The 16,322-nt window shown below is 44.1% G+C and overlaps 1 protein-coding gene across 2 annotated transcripts in view; it reads left to right on the top strand.

Moving 5' to 3' along the window:
- VASH2 (vasohibin 2) overlaps window positions 1-16,322 on the top strand; it is a 73,125-nt gene that overhangs the window by 31,108 nt on the left and 25,695 nt on the right. For both annotated transcript variants that reach the window (XM_015427611.1, XM_015427610.1), the window contains exon 5: window positions 3,529-3,603. In XM_015427611.1, coding sequence (XP_015283097.1) covers window positions 3,529-3,603 — 75 coding nt within the window. The remainder of the gene's footprint in view (window positions 1-3,528; window positions 3,604-16,322) is intronic.

The following is a 16,322-nucleotide window of genomic DNA, read 5'->3' as shown; positions in this document are numbered from 1 at the left end:
CAAGGTCCTCCCTGACCCCAGGCAGGCAGGGGTGGGGAGAGGCGGGGAGGAAGCAACTTACCCTCCCTCTTCTCCTGTCTCCTCCTGGCTGAATGAGGGCCGGAAGCGGGGCGGCCAGAAGCAGGGGGCGGGGCTTCATCGTGTGCCCTACCCCCCGCACCTCACCCGGGGGAACGGCGATCCCCCATGATTTCCCCGAATTGACCTCTGTGACTTACCCAGGACAGAATACTTGCAACTGTTAAACAGCAACCACCCTACCAATAGTATATGCCCTCACATTATGCCTTTATCCTGATGACCAGGAACTTGGAAGTCACCTCATAGGCTGTTCTCTGATCCATATGTTTGACTTCTGTTCCTATTTTGTGTCTAGGAATTACTTAGACTTATATTTTATAAACATTTATGACTCTGCTCACCAATCAGGCAATCTTTCATCTCATGAGAAACAATAAACTGATCAATAAGTATCTACTACGGCCCCGACTTCTGATTTAGATTATTTACTTTTCTGTAGGGTGGATCAAGGCAGATATAAAACAGTGATAAAAGGCAAGGAGTGGGGAAAGCAGGAAACAACAACAAAAACAAGTATCTTCTAGTCCTGATTCCAACATGCTCCTGTCTCCAGATCCCTGTTGCGGCTGCAGACTGTAAAAGAGGCCGTATATGGGGTCATGGCCGATGGGCATTAACCGTGCAGTCCTAACAGGAGAGGCTTTTTTGTTTTTTGTTTTGCTGTTGAGTCGCAGCCGACTTATGGTGACCTCATAGGGTTTTCAAGGCAAGAGACATTCAGAAGTGGTTTGCCATTGCCTGTCTTTGTATAGCACCCCTGGTATTCATTAGTGGAATCCCATCCAAATAATGATCCAAGATCTGATGCGATCGGGCTAGTCAGGTCAGGGCTAACAGAAGTTACACCCTTCTAAATCCATTGAAGTTAGTGGGCTTGGAAGGACATAACTATGTTTAGGACTGCACTGTAAGTTGTCTAAATTTGTTGTATATATCAGATAGTAAAAAAGTTAAATATTTAAGAAAGTTGCAGTGTACCCTCTGAGATTATATAATGATTCTATGCAGTTTTATAGGTATAACAGCTAATTTTATTTATTCAGTATCTAAATACTAAGCAGGAAGTTTTGACTTAAATCAAGCCCCCCCCCCCTCTTTGGTGGTTTAAGTCTTGATTTAAAGTACTCCACCCCACTTGTCTGTTACTTCAGGATGGCACACTTAGATGGTGCTCAGTAGGTTCCATGAATCTCGACAGTACAGAGGTCACAGTTCAATAGGGACTAATTGCAGAGGTCACAGCAACAGGGACTAATTCAGCTGGCAGTCTTAGGCAGAAAGCTACAAAAGGCATATTCAGTACTACTGGGAGGGGGGAATTGCTTGTGCCAGCTCCTATTTGAACAGCAGACTGTGTGCCTGTGTTTTACTCTGTTGCAGTTCCTTAGCGAAAATCCTGATCTATGAATAGGGATTGTCGTGACCATAGTGAACTAATGCTCCAAATGGGATCCTTGAAAACCTGCAGAGCTGTAAGCAGCTTTGGATGTGGTGACAGATTGGGGGGAGGGATCAGGAAGTTGCTTCTCTGTCACTCTGCAGGGGAAGTGCAGAAGTTCTTCTCTAGTGCTTAAATAAGAAGCACAAAATGCTGCCTGCTCCATGACATTGTTAATGGCATCCAAAACAGCTCTATAGTAGCAGTGTTGGACTTAAATCTATATGAGGTGAGATGAAACCAAAATCTTAAAAAAAAGAAAAAGCTTTTCTTGAGCAAATTTGAGATGCCTCAAACAAGAAACTATACTTTACTTCTCATAATCGGAATAGAGTCTAAATTATGAGAAATGATAAAATTACAGTATTAAAATTTAACTTACAGCATTTGTAATTATGTATATCTTTGGCTGTGTACAGAACATAGATTTTTCAGAGGTGTCAAGACAGTATTGTAGAGCTGCCATTCTTAATGCACATACTCTCCTTTTTTGTGTCTTTGTTAAACTGTTCTTCAAAGATTCATGGTACTTCAAGCTATATCCTGTGAAAACTAAAACTAACAGCACCTCCTAAAGAGAGGTGCATCCTTCTAAATCCCATGAAGTCAGTAGCTTTAGAAGAGTGCAACTCTGCTTATCTTACTGTTCTTCTGACTCAAAGGTCTTGAACAGATTTAAATCCAGCCCTCTCTGTAACTCTGTTTAGGATTTTACTGTTAATCTCAGAAGTATGAGCTGAGATGCTGCAAGAGACATATGTACATTTTGATACAATGCAGCGTCCCTGAAAGTTGTTTATGCCATGCTATCTGGCTATCTCATCTATGTCCTGCCCTTTCTCCAGTGAGCTCAGAAAATCTTGCAAGGTTCTCCCTTTCTCTTGCCAGTTAACCCTGTAAAGAAGATTAGGCTCTGAGGGTGCATTCAGATGGACAGCTAATCCCGTCATTATGCCATCTTGAGTTTTATCCCGATCTTTTTAATCCATCATAGCACGACCAGATATCCCCCCGGTGAATTGCCTTACTGCCTCCATTGTGGATTGTCTAGATGGCGTCCACTGAAGGAGGCATGCGCAGTGGGTTTGTTTAAAAAAACTTTTTGCACATGTGCATAGGCGTCACAGCACGTCCTTGTAGAAGGAGGTGCGCGGTGGGTTTTTAAAAAAACCTTTTTGCGCATGCGCATAGACGTGATAGCACGTCCTTATTGATCCATGCATGTGTAGAGATTTTTTAAAATGGCACCCGCTTGGGATGGTCTGACGTTAGACCACCCCAACAGGAGGATTGCGCGCTGGTGGAACGATCAGGCGGGTGAAAGTCCGCAGTTGTCCCGCAAGTAACCGAAAACCCCAGATTTAAAGTGCTATCTTTTAAGTACGGCTCTGAAGCGTGGCAAAACGGGATGCCCACAGAAGAGGGACATTTCCCAGATGTTTGTGTCTGGACATTACCTTTAGATCCATGAGGCAATCGTGCCTCGTGTGAATCTAAAGAACCGTCTGATCAGACTCTGAGAGAGCAGTCAGCCCAAGCACATCAAGTGCGGATCATGGCACACAGGGGATTTGAACCAGGTCTCCACAGTCCTATCTTGGTTCTCTAACTGGTACACCATATAGGCTGTCCATAGCTCCTTATCCCCAGTCCCCAGAGAACTTTTTTAGAACTGTTTTTCACTTTTGTTCTTTCAGTTGATGGAAGGATTGTTGTTTATTCATAGACATTCTTCTGTACTTTGATAAAGAAACACAGAATTAAAAGGGTCTTTTCAGATTGTTTTTGGTTTGCAATCCTAGGGCTTTTAGAAAACAAATATAATCAGTGTAATAATTCCATTCAGTTTTTCCACTGTATGGTTGCTGTGTGAACAGATTCCCCACTTTACAACAAGTAAATGCATACAGTAAATGTATCCAGTTATCAAGTCACTAATAAGTGGATATGGGAATAATAATTCAAATTCATTTTATAAATGCTTTTGTTCATTTCTTCTCTTGTCTTAGGTTGATGGAAACAGCAAGAGAAATGACCAGGGAATCTTTACCTATCAAATGCCTTGAAGCAGTTATCTTGGGGATGTATCCTTTTGTCAACAAGTTCTTGGTGCAGACAGCCTAATCTATTTTTTAAAAAATGCTAATTGAATACACTTCTTGGATGATGTGTGATTACACCAGCTAATGGTGAGTTAACAGAGCTGTTATTGTTTGAAACCTGATTCCTTTTCCATATACTTTTCTAAAACCCCAAATAACTGTTTGTCAGTGGGGTTTTTATAGATGTTGAGTGGGAAATGTGAGGGAGAACATCAGTGTTTCTGTTGCAGATGCATAGATGGTTTTATCCATGCTCAGGGTTGCACCTGAGTCTTTTAAAGCAGTGGCTTTAAAAGTGGCTTTAAAAGTGGCTTTTAACAGTGGCTTTAAAAGTGGCTTTTAAAGCAGTGGCTCAAATGGCAGATATTTCAATAGGGAGTTGATTTACTGGCAATGTGCATGTTTCTCATGGCAAGTAACATCATGTCTATCGGGCGCTTCCCTTCTGATTGGTCTGATTTCTGACCCCATTGATCCAGCCTAGCTCCCAGCAATTGGATCACTGCTAGATGAATATTGCCCAAATAAGGCCAAATAAAGCACACGTTAATCCAGTGTCAGTAACCTATGTTCAAACCCTTTTTACTTAGGTAACAAAGTTTACCAGCAATTTCTGATTTGCTTATTGTCAAGATAAATGCATATTTCAAAGCTAGTGCATGAGAGAGAAAAGCTCAGTTTCTTGTTATTCTTGGGATGTCCTAGTTTTCTTTAAAAAATGTTTTGTCAAGCCTAGGAAAGCAAAGGTGCTGCATTGTTTGTGAAGCTAGTTCTTTATAATCCTCTTACAATGAGTTAACCTGCTTTGTTGCTAAGTATTTGCAGCTCTGAAGTTGCAAATCATATGTGCTCTTCTGAGCTCTGTCGGTAGACAGAGAGAGGCCATGAAGGGCCTTGGACAAAAAAGGCTGGGTTAGGATCCGGAATGGTCCAAGAGCCAGATCACATGCAGTATTGAAGGTGTGTGCTTTGATCCTCTGTCTGTTTTTTAAAAAAATCTCTTCTCCATGTGCCATTTCCTCAGTCAGGAATGTCTCTCATTACCTTTAGTCCCAAGCAGAGGTTCCTCTAAGCCGTGGAGTCTTGTGAGCAAAAATCCTACTTTGTGAGCTACCGACATTAAAGTTGTGAGCGAGCGATTTGGCTGCTGCATAAATTAGTTGGCTCTGGAGCCCTCCTTCCTGAGCCAGGACAAAAATGTGTGAGCCGGAGGCTAGAAAACTGTGAGCTAGCTCGCACTGACTCAGCTTAGAGGGAACACTGGTCCCAAGTAGAGAAAAAGACAGTTACCCTTACACTCCTGTCTTTTTCCTTCCTGGAGCATCAGTCAGTCTGGTCAGGTACAATTTCTGACTGGAGAAACAATGTACTGGGGTCAGCCTTTCTTCTATTTCTATGTGGCCCCTTATGGCTTCCCCCCCCCACCTCAGCAGCACACATCTGAGTAGGGATCCCAAGGCCCCCCGGGGGGCGGGGAAACCCCGCCCCAGAGGCCCGTTCCCCGGCGGCGCTGGATCGGGCCCCGGGGGGAACTCCACCCTGACGTGCGTGTCACCCGGAAGTGACCCGGGCATGAACACACAAGACGCCAGCCGGGAGCCCGCTCCCGGCAAAGATACACTTGGCAACCCTACATCTGAGGGTCCGATCAGAAATCCCTAGTGCCATATGTAGTTTGGTTCTAAGAATAAGTTATTTCACCCTATTGACTTTTTCCATTTGCAACTCCAGCTTTCAACCCAGTTAATGCTTCTCATCAAATTATCTTGTTTGTACCGAAGGCAGGGTACAGTAGGGTCTGATCCAGGTCATGGCGTGGCAGCTCAGTGATAATCTGTGGCCATGCTAATTTCTGTGCATTGCTGCCAGCACTCAGGAACAGTCCCCAGCCAGAACGGCAGTTTCTCTTTTCCTGTTTTGAAACAGGGAGCTGCCTTGTGCCAAGCTGATCAGTGAGATGTCATTTTAATCAGGCCGCTTTGCCAGCTTGCACAGTCAGCTTTTGCAAGTTATTTTTTTTGGGTGGGGGAGGAGGGCAAATCACTTTAGTAATCTCACTTTGTGTGTTGAATTAGGTTTTACAGAGCTCCCTTCCTGCTAGAGCCTTTTTGAAGAGGTTTTTTTTAACATGCTGAGTAAAGTAGTCAATTAATTGCAAGACCCAGCTCGTGCACACTGAAGGTGTCTTATCAGAAGTTCCCCCACAGCCATGTGGCTATTAGATTCTGAATAAATAGAGCAGGGGAGTTGATGCAGACTTCTTCACTGGAGGTTTCCAAGGAAATCTTCCTGTGGAGACAGTGTCCAAATGTACTAGCCTTGATATAGTTATAGTCCAATGATATCCTGCCACCTCATAATCACTTTCTTTATATTTAAACCTGCCTTGCTGACAAACAGTCAAGGCAACTTACATTCTAAGACATCATAGAAACTGTGACAATCAGCAACGAGGAAAACTTCCATTACCAGAAACAAAAGCGGTGTATACCTACCTGGCTAAAATAAATACAAAACCCTGGGATTGTAGTCGAAAAACAAATGTCAATGTAATACCTTTTTATTAAGACCAACCAAGATAGTGCAACATAGACCCTTTTGAAACTGCCTTTGTATGCTGTTTTAGTAACTAATGGATTTTTTTTCTGTCATGTCAGACAGACTCGTTTTAATAACTGGCTGCTAGCAGAATTTATTTACCTGTTCATACAAACCCGCTTGTGCAGGGTTAGCAAAGTGTGGTTGAGCCATTTTTGAGGCTCAACTGCTTCCCCCCCATTTTCAACCCCTTCGTTGTGCTTATGAATCGCTGTGGTTTGCTGTTTAAAATGTCCATAGCACTTCCTACAATGCCGCTCCCCCCACCCCTTTTCACCACATGATCTTCCTCAGATTAAAAAAAACACATTCTAAGGTGAGCGCTGTAGTCAGTGCATCTCAACGGTGCCGCTATAGCACTGAAGCTATAGCATTATAGCCCTCACCTTAGAATGTTTTTTTAAAAGTCCATGGAACATTGCAAAGCGTAAAAGGGCAGGAAAACAGTGCCACTGTTTGATATGACCGTAGTGCTTCAGAGACGGCTCATTAATGTAAGGAAACTCACTGTCCCTGTATTGCTTTACTTGAAATTGGGCCAATAACTAATAACATCCAGTTTAGAACAGTAATGTGAAAAGGGCCATAGTGTGTAAGCTTTTGAGTTCTGCAGAACTCTTCATCAGTCTGGAAGAGGAAGATGATGAAAAAGGATATCTGGTGTGATAATATCTGGTATTATAGATGAATTTTCACTGCTTTCCTGAATGTGTAGGAATGTGCAAGACAAAATGTTCTAAGTCGGAGCACTTGTTATCTGTGGAGCGATTAGAAACAATGCTCTGCGTGACTCCTCTGAGCTCTCCTTGTGCGCAGGTCTCTCTCTCTTCATTATCTGAAAGGGCTGGGGGAGGGGGATCTTAACTCATCAAGAAGGTAGGCTAAGAGGCTACCACAATGAACCTACCATAATCCTCCAGCCTAGTATAATCTGCCACAAACACAAGACAAGGATTAGAAACACATGCAGAACGAGTAAAATTCTGTAGTTTGTGTAATGGGGTGTGTATGTGTGTTATGTATGTGTAATATTTTGATTAAGATAAAATTAAAAAACAAACTGAAATGTAATTTTCTAAATAGTTCTGTCAACCTAGTACAAGTAAAAGGTTAAACGCTGAGAACCTCACAGAAGTAAAAGGTAAAATGAGACAAGATAATAAAATGAGGTAGTTTGGGCCCACCCTTTGGAGTAATTGCGTAGACATGGCCTGCTCTGAATTTCAGCTCTGGAGGGACCCAAATGGGTGGAAGTTGTCAGGATGGCCAATGGCTGGCAATCAGTGGGAGTCTGGGGAGGGGACATGAGGGATGCCAGGATGTGGTAGCGTGATGTCACTTTTTGGGGAACCCAGAAGTGATCTCACACCTCTCTAGGAATCACTGGAAACTGTGGTAAAACTGGGGCAATTCCTAGAGGGGACTGATGTCACTTCTGGGGTTTTTTTTTTGGGTATCCTGCAACTACTCAAATCAGATGCAACATGGATTGTAAGTACTTTAGTTTGCGCCTGTCTTTTTCTTTCTTTTCCTTAGTGTGCCTAGATCCTGTCCTTTGCAATACCCTGAGTGTGACTCTTGTAGAAATAATGTGCTTTTTTAACTTGAGAGAGTCTGCACAAGTCCTTATCCACCTGCATGGCTCCTTGGCATGCTACTGAGCAATACCCCTGTGAGGCCAACTTCAAGCAACCATGTGAGAAAGAGGGGGGCTGAATTTTACCCAAAGCAGTGGCAGTGACTGTAAACTGTGGCTAGTCTTGCCCCACAGCATGACAGAGACCATGACAGCAGCATTATTTCTGGCCAAAGAAATTGAAGTGGTGACACCATGTTGCAGTGGCACTAAGAATCCTGTCAATCCATGTGATTTTTTGCTGTAGAGATTCAGGGGATTCCTAGAGCGCTTCTGCAACACAGTGATGTTGCTTCTGGATTTTTGGCTGGAACAATGTCAAGGTGTTGCACGGTGCCGTTTCCACCTCTTTATTCAACTGCTCTCTCCAGCTGGTTGCCTGTGACTGGCTGGCAACTATATTTCAGAAGTTCCCAGCACTGCCTTGAATCATTCCTGGAAATAAACTGGTAATCATTGACAATGAACAGGAATTGGTGTTACAAGCTCTCTGTGAACATAACAGAAGTGCCCTGCTGGATCAGACCAATAGTCCATCTAATCCAGCATCCTGTCCCACACAGTGGCCAACCAGCTCCTCTGGACAACCAAAAACAGGGCATAGAGGTGGAGGCCCTTCCCTGTTGCTGCCCCCTGGCTTTGGGATTCATACGATGGATAGACATATCCTCCATGAATCTGTCTACTCCCGTTTTGAAGCTGTTTATTCCTGTGGCCATCGCTACATCCTCTGGCAGCGAATTCCACATTTTAATCACTCTCTTTGTAAAGTAACCTGAACCTACTGCCCACCAGTTTCATTGGATGCCCTCAAGTTGTAGCCTTTTGGGAAAGGGAGAAAAATTTCTCTTTGTCAGCTCTCTCCATCCCATGCATAATTTTATAAACCTCTACTTTAGTCATCTTTTTTCTAAACTGAAAAGTCCCAGAGTCTTCAGCCTTTCCTCATAGGGAAGGTGCTCTGATCCTCTATCATCTTGGTTGCCCTCCTCTGCCCTTTTTCCAGCTCTGCAGAGTCCGAGATATGGTGACCAGAACTAGACACAGTATTCCAAATGAGGCCGCATCATAGATCTATACAGGGGCATTACAATATTGTCTATTTTATTCTCAATCCCTTTCCTAATAATCTCTAACAGAGAGTTTGCCTTTTTCATCACTGCAGCACACGGGGTTGACACTTTCATTGAGCTATCCACTACAACCCCAAGATCTTTTCCCCTCTCAGTCAGTTCAGACCCCATTCACCTACACTTGAAGTTGGGATTTTTTGTCCCAATGTGCATCACCTTAGGTTTACCAACATTGAACTTCATTTGCCACATTGTCGCCCACTCACCCAGTTTGTGGAGGTCCTCTTGGAGCTTTTCACAGTCAGCCTTGGTTTTCATCATCTTGAATAATGTGGTGTCATCTGCAAACTTGGCCACTACACTATTCACCCCTATTTCCAGATCACAGCACTTCTCAAAATCTATCTTTTGTGCCAACTGCAAATTTATTAACACTTTCAGGGGCAGCTCCCCATTGTTGAAGGAATGACTTTGCTCCTCTTTGCCTAGAAAAGTGCTCTAGTGCTGGCTTTGTAAGGCAGAGGATGTGCATTTTGTAGGCACATTTAAACGGAATGTTTGAATGTAGCCCCCCTCCCCCCAAAAAACAATGGGCATGGTGTGAATTGGATTATTGTTATATCTGAATGCATACAAGTGCCAGTGACATTTGTGTAATCCCATTCCACATGGCAATTGCAACAGCAATGGAGTAATCAGTTCTCTCAAGCATGACATGTACAATATCCCTGCAAGAGAAGTGAAGTACAGAGGGAAGCGATCTTCATAATGGTGATGACGGCAGTTAGGTAATTTTGCACTCTGGGTTTAACAGTTTTTATGGGGGCCCTCTCTAGATGATAATGTGTACTAGTTGAAGTGAAAAAACTACAGTCTGCTTTGGGGGACTCCCCACTAAGCCTGTGAACTGGGCCCTGGAACTCTACCCCAAAGTGCAGCCTTGGGAAGGACCCTATCATGTGTCTTTATCACTTGGTTCCTATCACGAAAAACACAATTCATTATCCAGGCTGCCTGAGATGGGGAAAACTGGGGGAATCATCCAGCATGTGGCAGACTGAGCTAATAGCCAATGCAGAGTGAGTGCATGGGTGGGTGTTCAGCCTAATGGATCAAAAATTGGCACAGTCCTGCCCTTATATCTGGATCCCTTGTACCTTATTCTTTTCATACTTTTGTCAGCCCTGGCTTTGAAGCTAATACTCTCCTGATAAGAAAGTTCTAATTTAACAGAGAAGAATTTTACTAAAAAGAGAACAAGAAACTTGATGCAAAATTATCTATCCTTGGAAGAAATGAAATGTCACTAACTGCTGAAATGGAACCAAAGTAAGAATCAAAAAGGAAACTAACTCCAGGCACTTTTTTCCTATTTGCTATTGTTGAACCCATCTTTTGTGCTTTTGTGCTCCTCTAGATTTCTCTGGCACTCAGCTGTCTCTTGTGGTTGCCAGCTGGCTCTCAGCTAAAAAGGTAAAGGTTCCCTTGCTCGAAAGCCAGTTGAATCCGACTCTAGGGTTGCGGTGCTCATCTCCGTTTCAAAGCCAAAGAGCCAGCGCTGTCCGAAGACATTTCCGTGGTCATGTGGGTGGCATGACTAAACACCAAGGCGCACGGAACGCTGTTACCTTCCCGCTGAAGTGGTACCTATTTATCTACTTGCAATTTCTTGCTTTCAAACTGCTAGGTTGGCCGGTAGCTGGAACTAGAGACGGAAGCTCACTCCGTCATGCAGCACACTTGGGTCTCGAACTGCTGAACTACTGACCTTCCACAGCCTGCAGTTCAGCGTCTTAACCACTTGAGCCACCGCAGCTCCAACTCTCAGCTAGCTAATAACAAATGTGGAGAAGGGAGAAAGAGAAGCTGTTGTGTAGGCCACCTTCATAAGTTAACTGTACATCTTCAAAGGGACTTTAAACTTCAGGCATGCATCATGCTGGGAATGTCTGTTTTCCTATTCAGATACTTAGTGCAGGGAGCTTGTCTGTGGAGGGTGTCTGTACTGCAGATGGCTTTTGGAACACAAATGATAAGTTTTTTGTTTGTTCAGTACAATTCAGATATACGCTACTTGGCAAGGGGGATTTGTCCTGGCTTGAAAGGTCTTGTGATTTACCTAGGCTGCTTCCCCATGGGGATGATCTGCTTTCATTTCGTTGCTCCTGCAAATGCAGAAGCACTGGGAGTGTCAACAGAGCATCCATGCGGCAGTTTCCCTTGCACTTTCATTGCCTCAGCCCTCGCAGGTGCCATTCACTGCCCCTGCACCACCAGAGGGCCTTTTTCAGGCTTTAAAAAACCACTGGCAAGCAATGTTCCCTCTAAGCTGTCGAGTCTTGTGAGCAGAAATTCTGCTTTGTGAGCTACTGCCATTAAAATTGTGAGCAAGCAATTTGGCTACTGCATAAATTAGTTTGCTCTGTAGCCATCCTTCCTGAACTAAGACAAAAATGTGTGAGCCGGAGGCTAAAAAATGTGAGCTAGCTCACACTAACTCAGCTTAGAGGGAACACTGCTGGCAAGATCACTATAGCATTGAAACAATTCATCTACTAGGTCCTCTGAATTCCCCAAACATGAACAGAGCCACAGAGAACCAGCAGACTGCGAACGCTGCGTAAGTGAATAGACAAAAATTAAAAAGTTGAAAGGTAAGCAGTCACTAGAGAATGAATGCATTTGAAAGTGAACTGAATGTAGAACAGAATAATCAGGCCCTGAACTGGCCCTGTGTGTGTGTTTGTGTGTGTGTGTGTGTGTGTGTGTGTGTGTAAAGTGCCATCAAGTTGCAGCCAACTTATGGCAACCCCATAGGGTTTTCAAGGCAAGAGACAAACCGAGGTGGCCTGTCATTGCTTGCCCCTCCGTAGCAATGCTGGACTTCCTTGGTCTCTCATCCAAGTACTAACCAGGGCTGACCCTGCCTAGCTTCTGAGATCTGACAAGATAGCACTAGCCTGTGCCATCCAGGTCAGGGTAACTGGCCTTCTAGAGGCAGTGTCTTATTTGTTTAGCTTGTTTACAGGCATCTGCACAAGTCATTTGTTTGCTTGTCATAAAATAAGCCTCTAGAAGGCCAGTTGAATGTTGATGAGTGTTTGAATAGAGTGTTTGCCTGGCCTTCGAAAGGTCTGGGTTCATATCTTTGCCTAACCACTCATTTACCAGCCATCAGGAGTCACTGGACAGCCCTACCCTATCGTGCCTTGAAATGCAGGCTTAATTTCAGAGCGCTTCGACTTCCCCGGCTCTAGCAGCCCAGCAGCCCATAGAAAAGGAAGTGGAAATGCTCTGGCTAGTCAAGAACTCCTGTTACCCAGCTCCTCCTCTAGCCACCAGCATTTTCTGTAGGTCCTTGCTTTTCTCCTCAGCTGGCCCTTCTGAAACCCACGCCTCTTCCCTCCTGGTCTGTTCCCTGCATGCTGGCTAGGATTGCCAGCTCCAGGTTGCAGGTGGAGCTTGAGGAGAGCAAGGTTTGGGGAGGGGAGGAAATTCAGTGGGGTATAATGGGATGGAGTCTAACCTCCAGAACAGCCATTTTCTCCAGGTGATCTCTGTTGCTCGGAGATCAGTTATAATAGCAGGAGATCTCCATTCACCACCTGGAGGTTGGCAACCTTACTGCTGGCCCTGAGGGTTTCCCCTCATCTATTTCTACCACCTACATTGTGTCTTGGGTTTGATGCTAATGGTCAAATTAGACAAAAGGCATTGAGAAATCTTGGATACTAAATGCCATGATCAGCCCAAAGTTTTTTAAAGGTAATTTGGAGCAAGATTGATTCTGGGCACTAATTCAGACTGGGGCCCAGCTATGGCACAGGTGCTGGTGTGTGTGTGTGTGTGTGTGCAGCCCTCTGCACAGTTTTGCCATTTTGAATGAAGTCACCACCTCAAGCTGCCAAAGAGATACCTATCTTCTCCCTTCCAGGATAGTAACAGCCTGAAGGAGGTGTCAGTTTTGGTAGGCAAAAACATGCAGTGGAAACAGTTAAAACTACATCCTCCCTGTGCTGTGGCCTCAGGCAGAAATGAGATCCCTGCACCTAGAAGTTACTTTTATAAACCGAGGTCCAACCCAGTGTTCCCTCTAAGCTGAGTTAGTGAGAGCTAGCTCACAGTTTTTTAGCCTCCAGCTCACACATTTTTGTCTTAGCTCAGGAGGGATGGCTCCAGAGCAAACTAATTTATGCAGTAGCCAAATCGCTTGCTCACAAGTTTAATGCCAGTAGCTCACAAAGTAGCATTTTTGCTCACAAGACTCCACAGCTTAGAGGGAGCATTGGGTCCAACCCATTTGTGCATCTCCCAGTGTCTATTTTGGCCATGCCTGACCCTGAACAAGTCACTGGGTGCTATAGATTGCATTCCTCATATTTAACTAGTTAAGATAATCATCCCTCTCAAAACAGTGTCTGAAGATAATGAAGATAAAGCCCTCAATATTAAGTGTCATGTAAATTATAAAAGAACAATGAACACAGATGCTTCATGTGAAGCGTTGGATCTACATGTGCTGTCTTTCACACTCTCCTCCCTTTACTAGAATATTCTCTTCCCCACTCCTCATCCCAGATGATGAGCATCCTGTAAAGTATAATTTTGGATTGGTTTTTAGTACTAATTTGTATTCTCTAGTATTGCTGTAATTTCAGGAAAGCGGCCTTCATCCTTTTTGACAAACTTGTAAATATGTAGCTTATTTTGGTGTCCTCTCTGCCAGGTTGTTCCTGATTAGCAGTCTTCCTCTTGTCACACTTTTAGCCTCCTTTTAGTTACCCTGCTCTTTAACTCTTCTTCTTCTGCTTTTTAGCTAAGGGCCCTTTGTTGGCCTTTGAAAGCTTTAAAGCATAGCTCCTTTCCTTCATCTGATTTTTAAAACAGGCTTCTGGTGTATTATTTTAATAATGGGTGACTGAGTCCTTTGTGTGTGCTGCTGGGAAGAGGAGCAGTGTGTTTTTGTATGATGACCAGGTGAAGCAGCAATTGTTTGCTTCACTAGATTGCCATCCCCTGCACAGTGAATAGGGTACAATGCTCCATTCACTGTGTGCTGAATGGCTATCTAGACTAGGGCGTGGTATTTGTGACAACCCTCATCTTTCATCCAGGCTGGTATTTCTGAATGCCCTTGGGAGTAACCACATTCCAGAATTTATAAGGCACTGGGAGCACTAACAAGAACTGAAGGTGCAATTTTGTTGATGATAAGCAGGGCTTTTTTGGTGACTTCACGTTCCTGGGATCCAAGATCACTGCAGACTGTGACAGCAGCCATGAAATTAAAAGATGCCTGCTCCTTGGGAGGAAAGTGATGGCAAACCTGGACAGCATAATAAAAAGTAGAGACATCACCCTGTCAACAAAAGTCCGTATGGTCAAAGCAATGGTATTCCCAGTAGTACTGTATGGCTGCGAGAATTGGACTGTAAGGAAGGCCGAGTGCTGAAGAATAGATTCTTTTGAACTATGGTGCTGGAGAAGACTCTTGAGAGTCCCTTGGACTGCAAGAAGATCAAATCAGTCAATCCTAAAAGATATCAACCCTGACTGTTCCCTGGAAGGCCAGATAATGAAACTGAAGCTCAAATACTTTGGCCACCAAATGAGAAGGGAGCACTCACTGGAGAAGACCCTGATGCTGGGAAAGATTGAAGGTCAAAGAAGACGGGGACCGCAAAGGATGAGATGGTTAGACAGTGGCATAGATGCAACGAACATGAAGTTGAGCAAACTTCAGAGGACGGCGGAAGACCAGAAGGCCTGGCGTGATCTGGTCCATGGGGTCGCAAAGAGTCGGACTCGACTGTGCCAACAATAATAACAATGCCAACTATAATAAACTTCAGAGCTAGGGGGGAACCATTCAAGAAATATATGTTTACTGATGATGTTTTAAAGAAAGTCACACCAGTGAACTGGTGGAAGTCTCTTAAGCACTTGTATTTAGAGAGTGTTAAAGTAATGATTACACTTTTAACAGCAATAGCTTCTTCTGCTGACATAGAAAAAATATTCTCTTCCTTTGGACTCATTCATTCTAAATTGAGAAATCGTTTGGGATTTGATAAAGCAGGAAAGCTTGTTTTTCTTTTTCAGATTATGAACAAACAAGAAGAGGAAGATGAGTGAACTACAGACGACAGTATTTTAAGTTTTTCATATGGACCTGGCTGATAGTCTATGGGTTTTTGTTTTTTTAAGATATTTTGTTTAGCCGAGCGGCCGTCGCCCACTTCGCACAAAAGTGAAAGTGTGTCAGTCCTCCATCTTAGCTCGACCGGAAGCCGGAAAGCTTGTTTTTCTTTTCCAGGTTATGAACAAACAAGAAGAGGAAGATGGGTGAACTACAGACGACAATATTTTAAGTTTTTCATATGGACCAGGCTGATAGTCTAAGGGTTTTTGTTTTTTTTAAGATATTTTATTTACCACATCAATTAACAAACATGGATGTTTAAGCAAATACAAGAATACATATGCTATAATGTTATTGTTATTATTGTTATTATTAAGGTAATGATTATTTTTCTTCTTCCAATAAAGCACAGCAGAAAAGTTGTCCAAATATGAATGATTAACCTATGAAACTGGCGATAGCTCACCTCGCAATGATTTCATAATTATCTATCTATGGCATGTTTCTAATAGTATAACCGAATCAGTAATTTTTTTATATAACTGTAAAACTAATCTGAAAAGTTGTTATCCTAAAAATGAAACCATATTAAGATTATACCAGCAAGAATGAGTCTTCATGTGGAAAACCACCCTGGTGTGGAGGATGCAGACATTTCCTACTCTTCCTTCACTAGGTCCTAACTGCAACTAGGGTTGCCAGGGTGACATTCCGGGGTGGGTGGGAATGCCCCAAGCCCCGCCCCCAAGAGTGACCACCCACCTGGCCTCCCCTCTCCCTCCCCTCCTGCCCATTTTAAAGGGCTTCAGCTGATCAGCAGGGACCACGTGGCCTGCTAACCAGCTGGAGGGCCCTTTAAATCTAGCAGGAAGGAGGGAGAGGGGCAGTTGCGGGCCACATGCCTGGCTTGCAAAAAGACCCTTTAAAGGGTCTTTTTGTGAGCAGGATGGGGGCCACAGCATGTGGTGCTGGGGAAACCATAGAGTTTTCCCTCGGATGACCGTGGCCCCGCCCCCAGCGTGCCCGGCGTCATAAAGTCACTTCCTGGTGACATGCACGCCGGGGTGGGGTTCCCCCTGGGGCCCGATCCGCCGGCGGCGGGGAATGGGCCTCTGGGGCGGGGGTTTCCCCGCCCCCCGGGGGGATTTGGCAAGCCTAGCTCTACATTTACTTCACTCTTAGCATAATCCAAGAGTACTGCGGTTCCCACCTGGCAACTTCAATAAAGACACTTTAATTTTAAGATCACTGC

This window comes from Gekko japonicus, unplaced genomic scaffold, assembly GCF_001447785.1.
Source record: "Gekko japonicus isolate JY-2015 unplaced genomic scaffold, Gekko_japonicus_V1.1 scaffold45, whole genome shotgun sequence".
Taxonomy (NCBI): Eukaryota; Metazoa; Chordata; class Lepidosauria; order Squamata; family Gekkonidae; genus Gekko; species Gekko japonicus.
The sequence above is the reverse complement of the archived record's forward strand: the minus strand, read 5'-3'. Positions and strand labels throughout refer to the sequence as shown.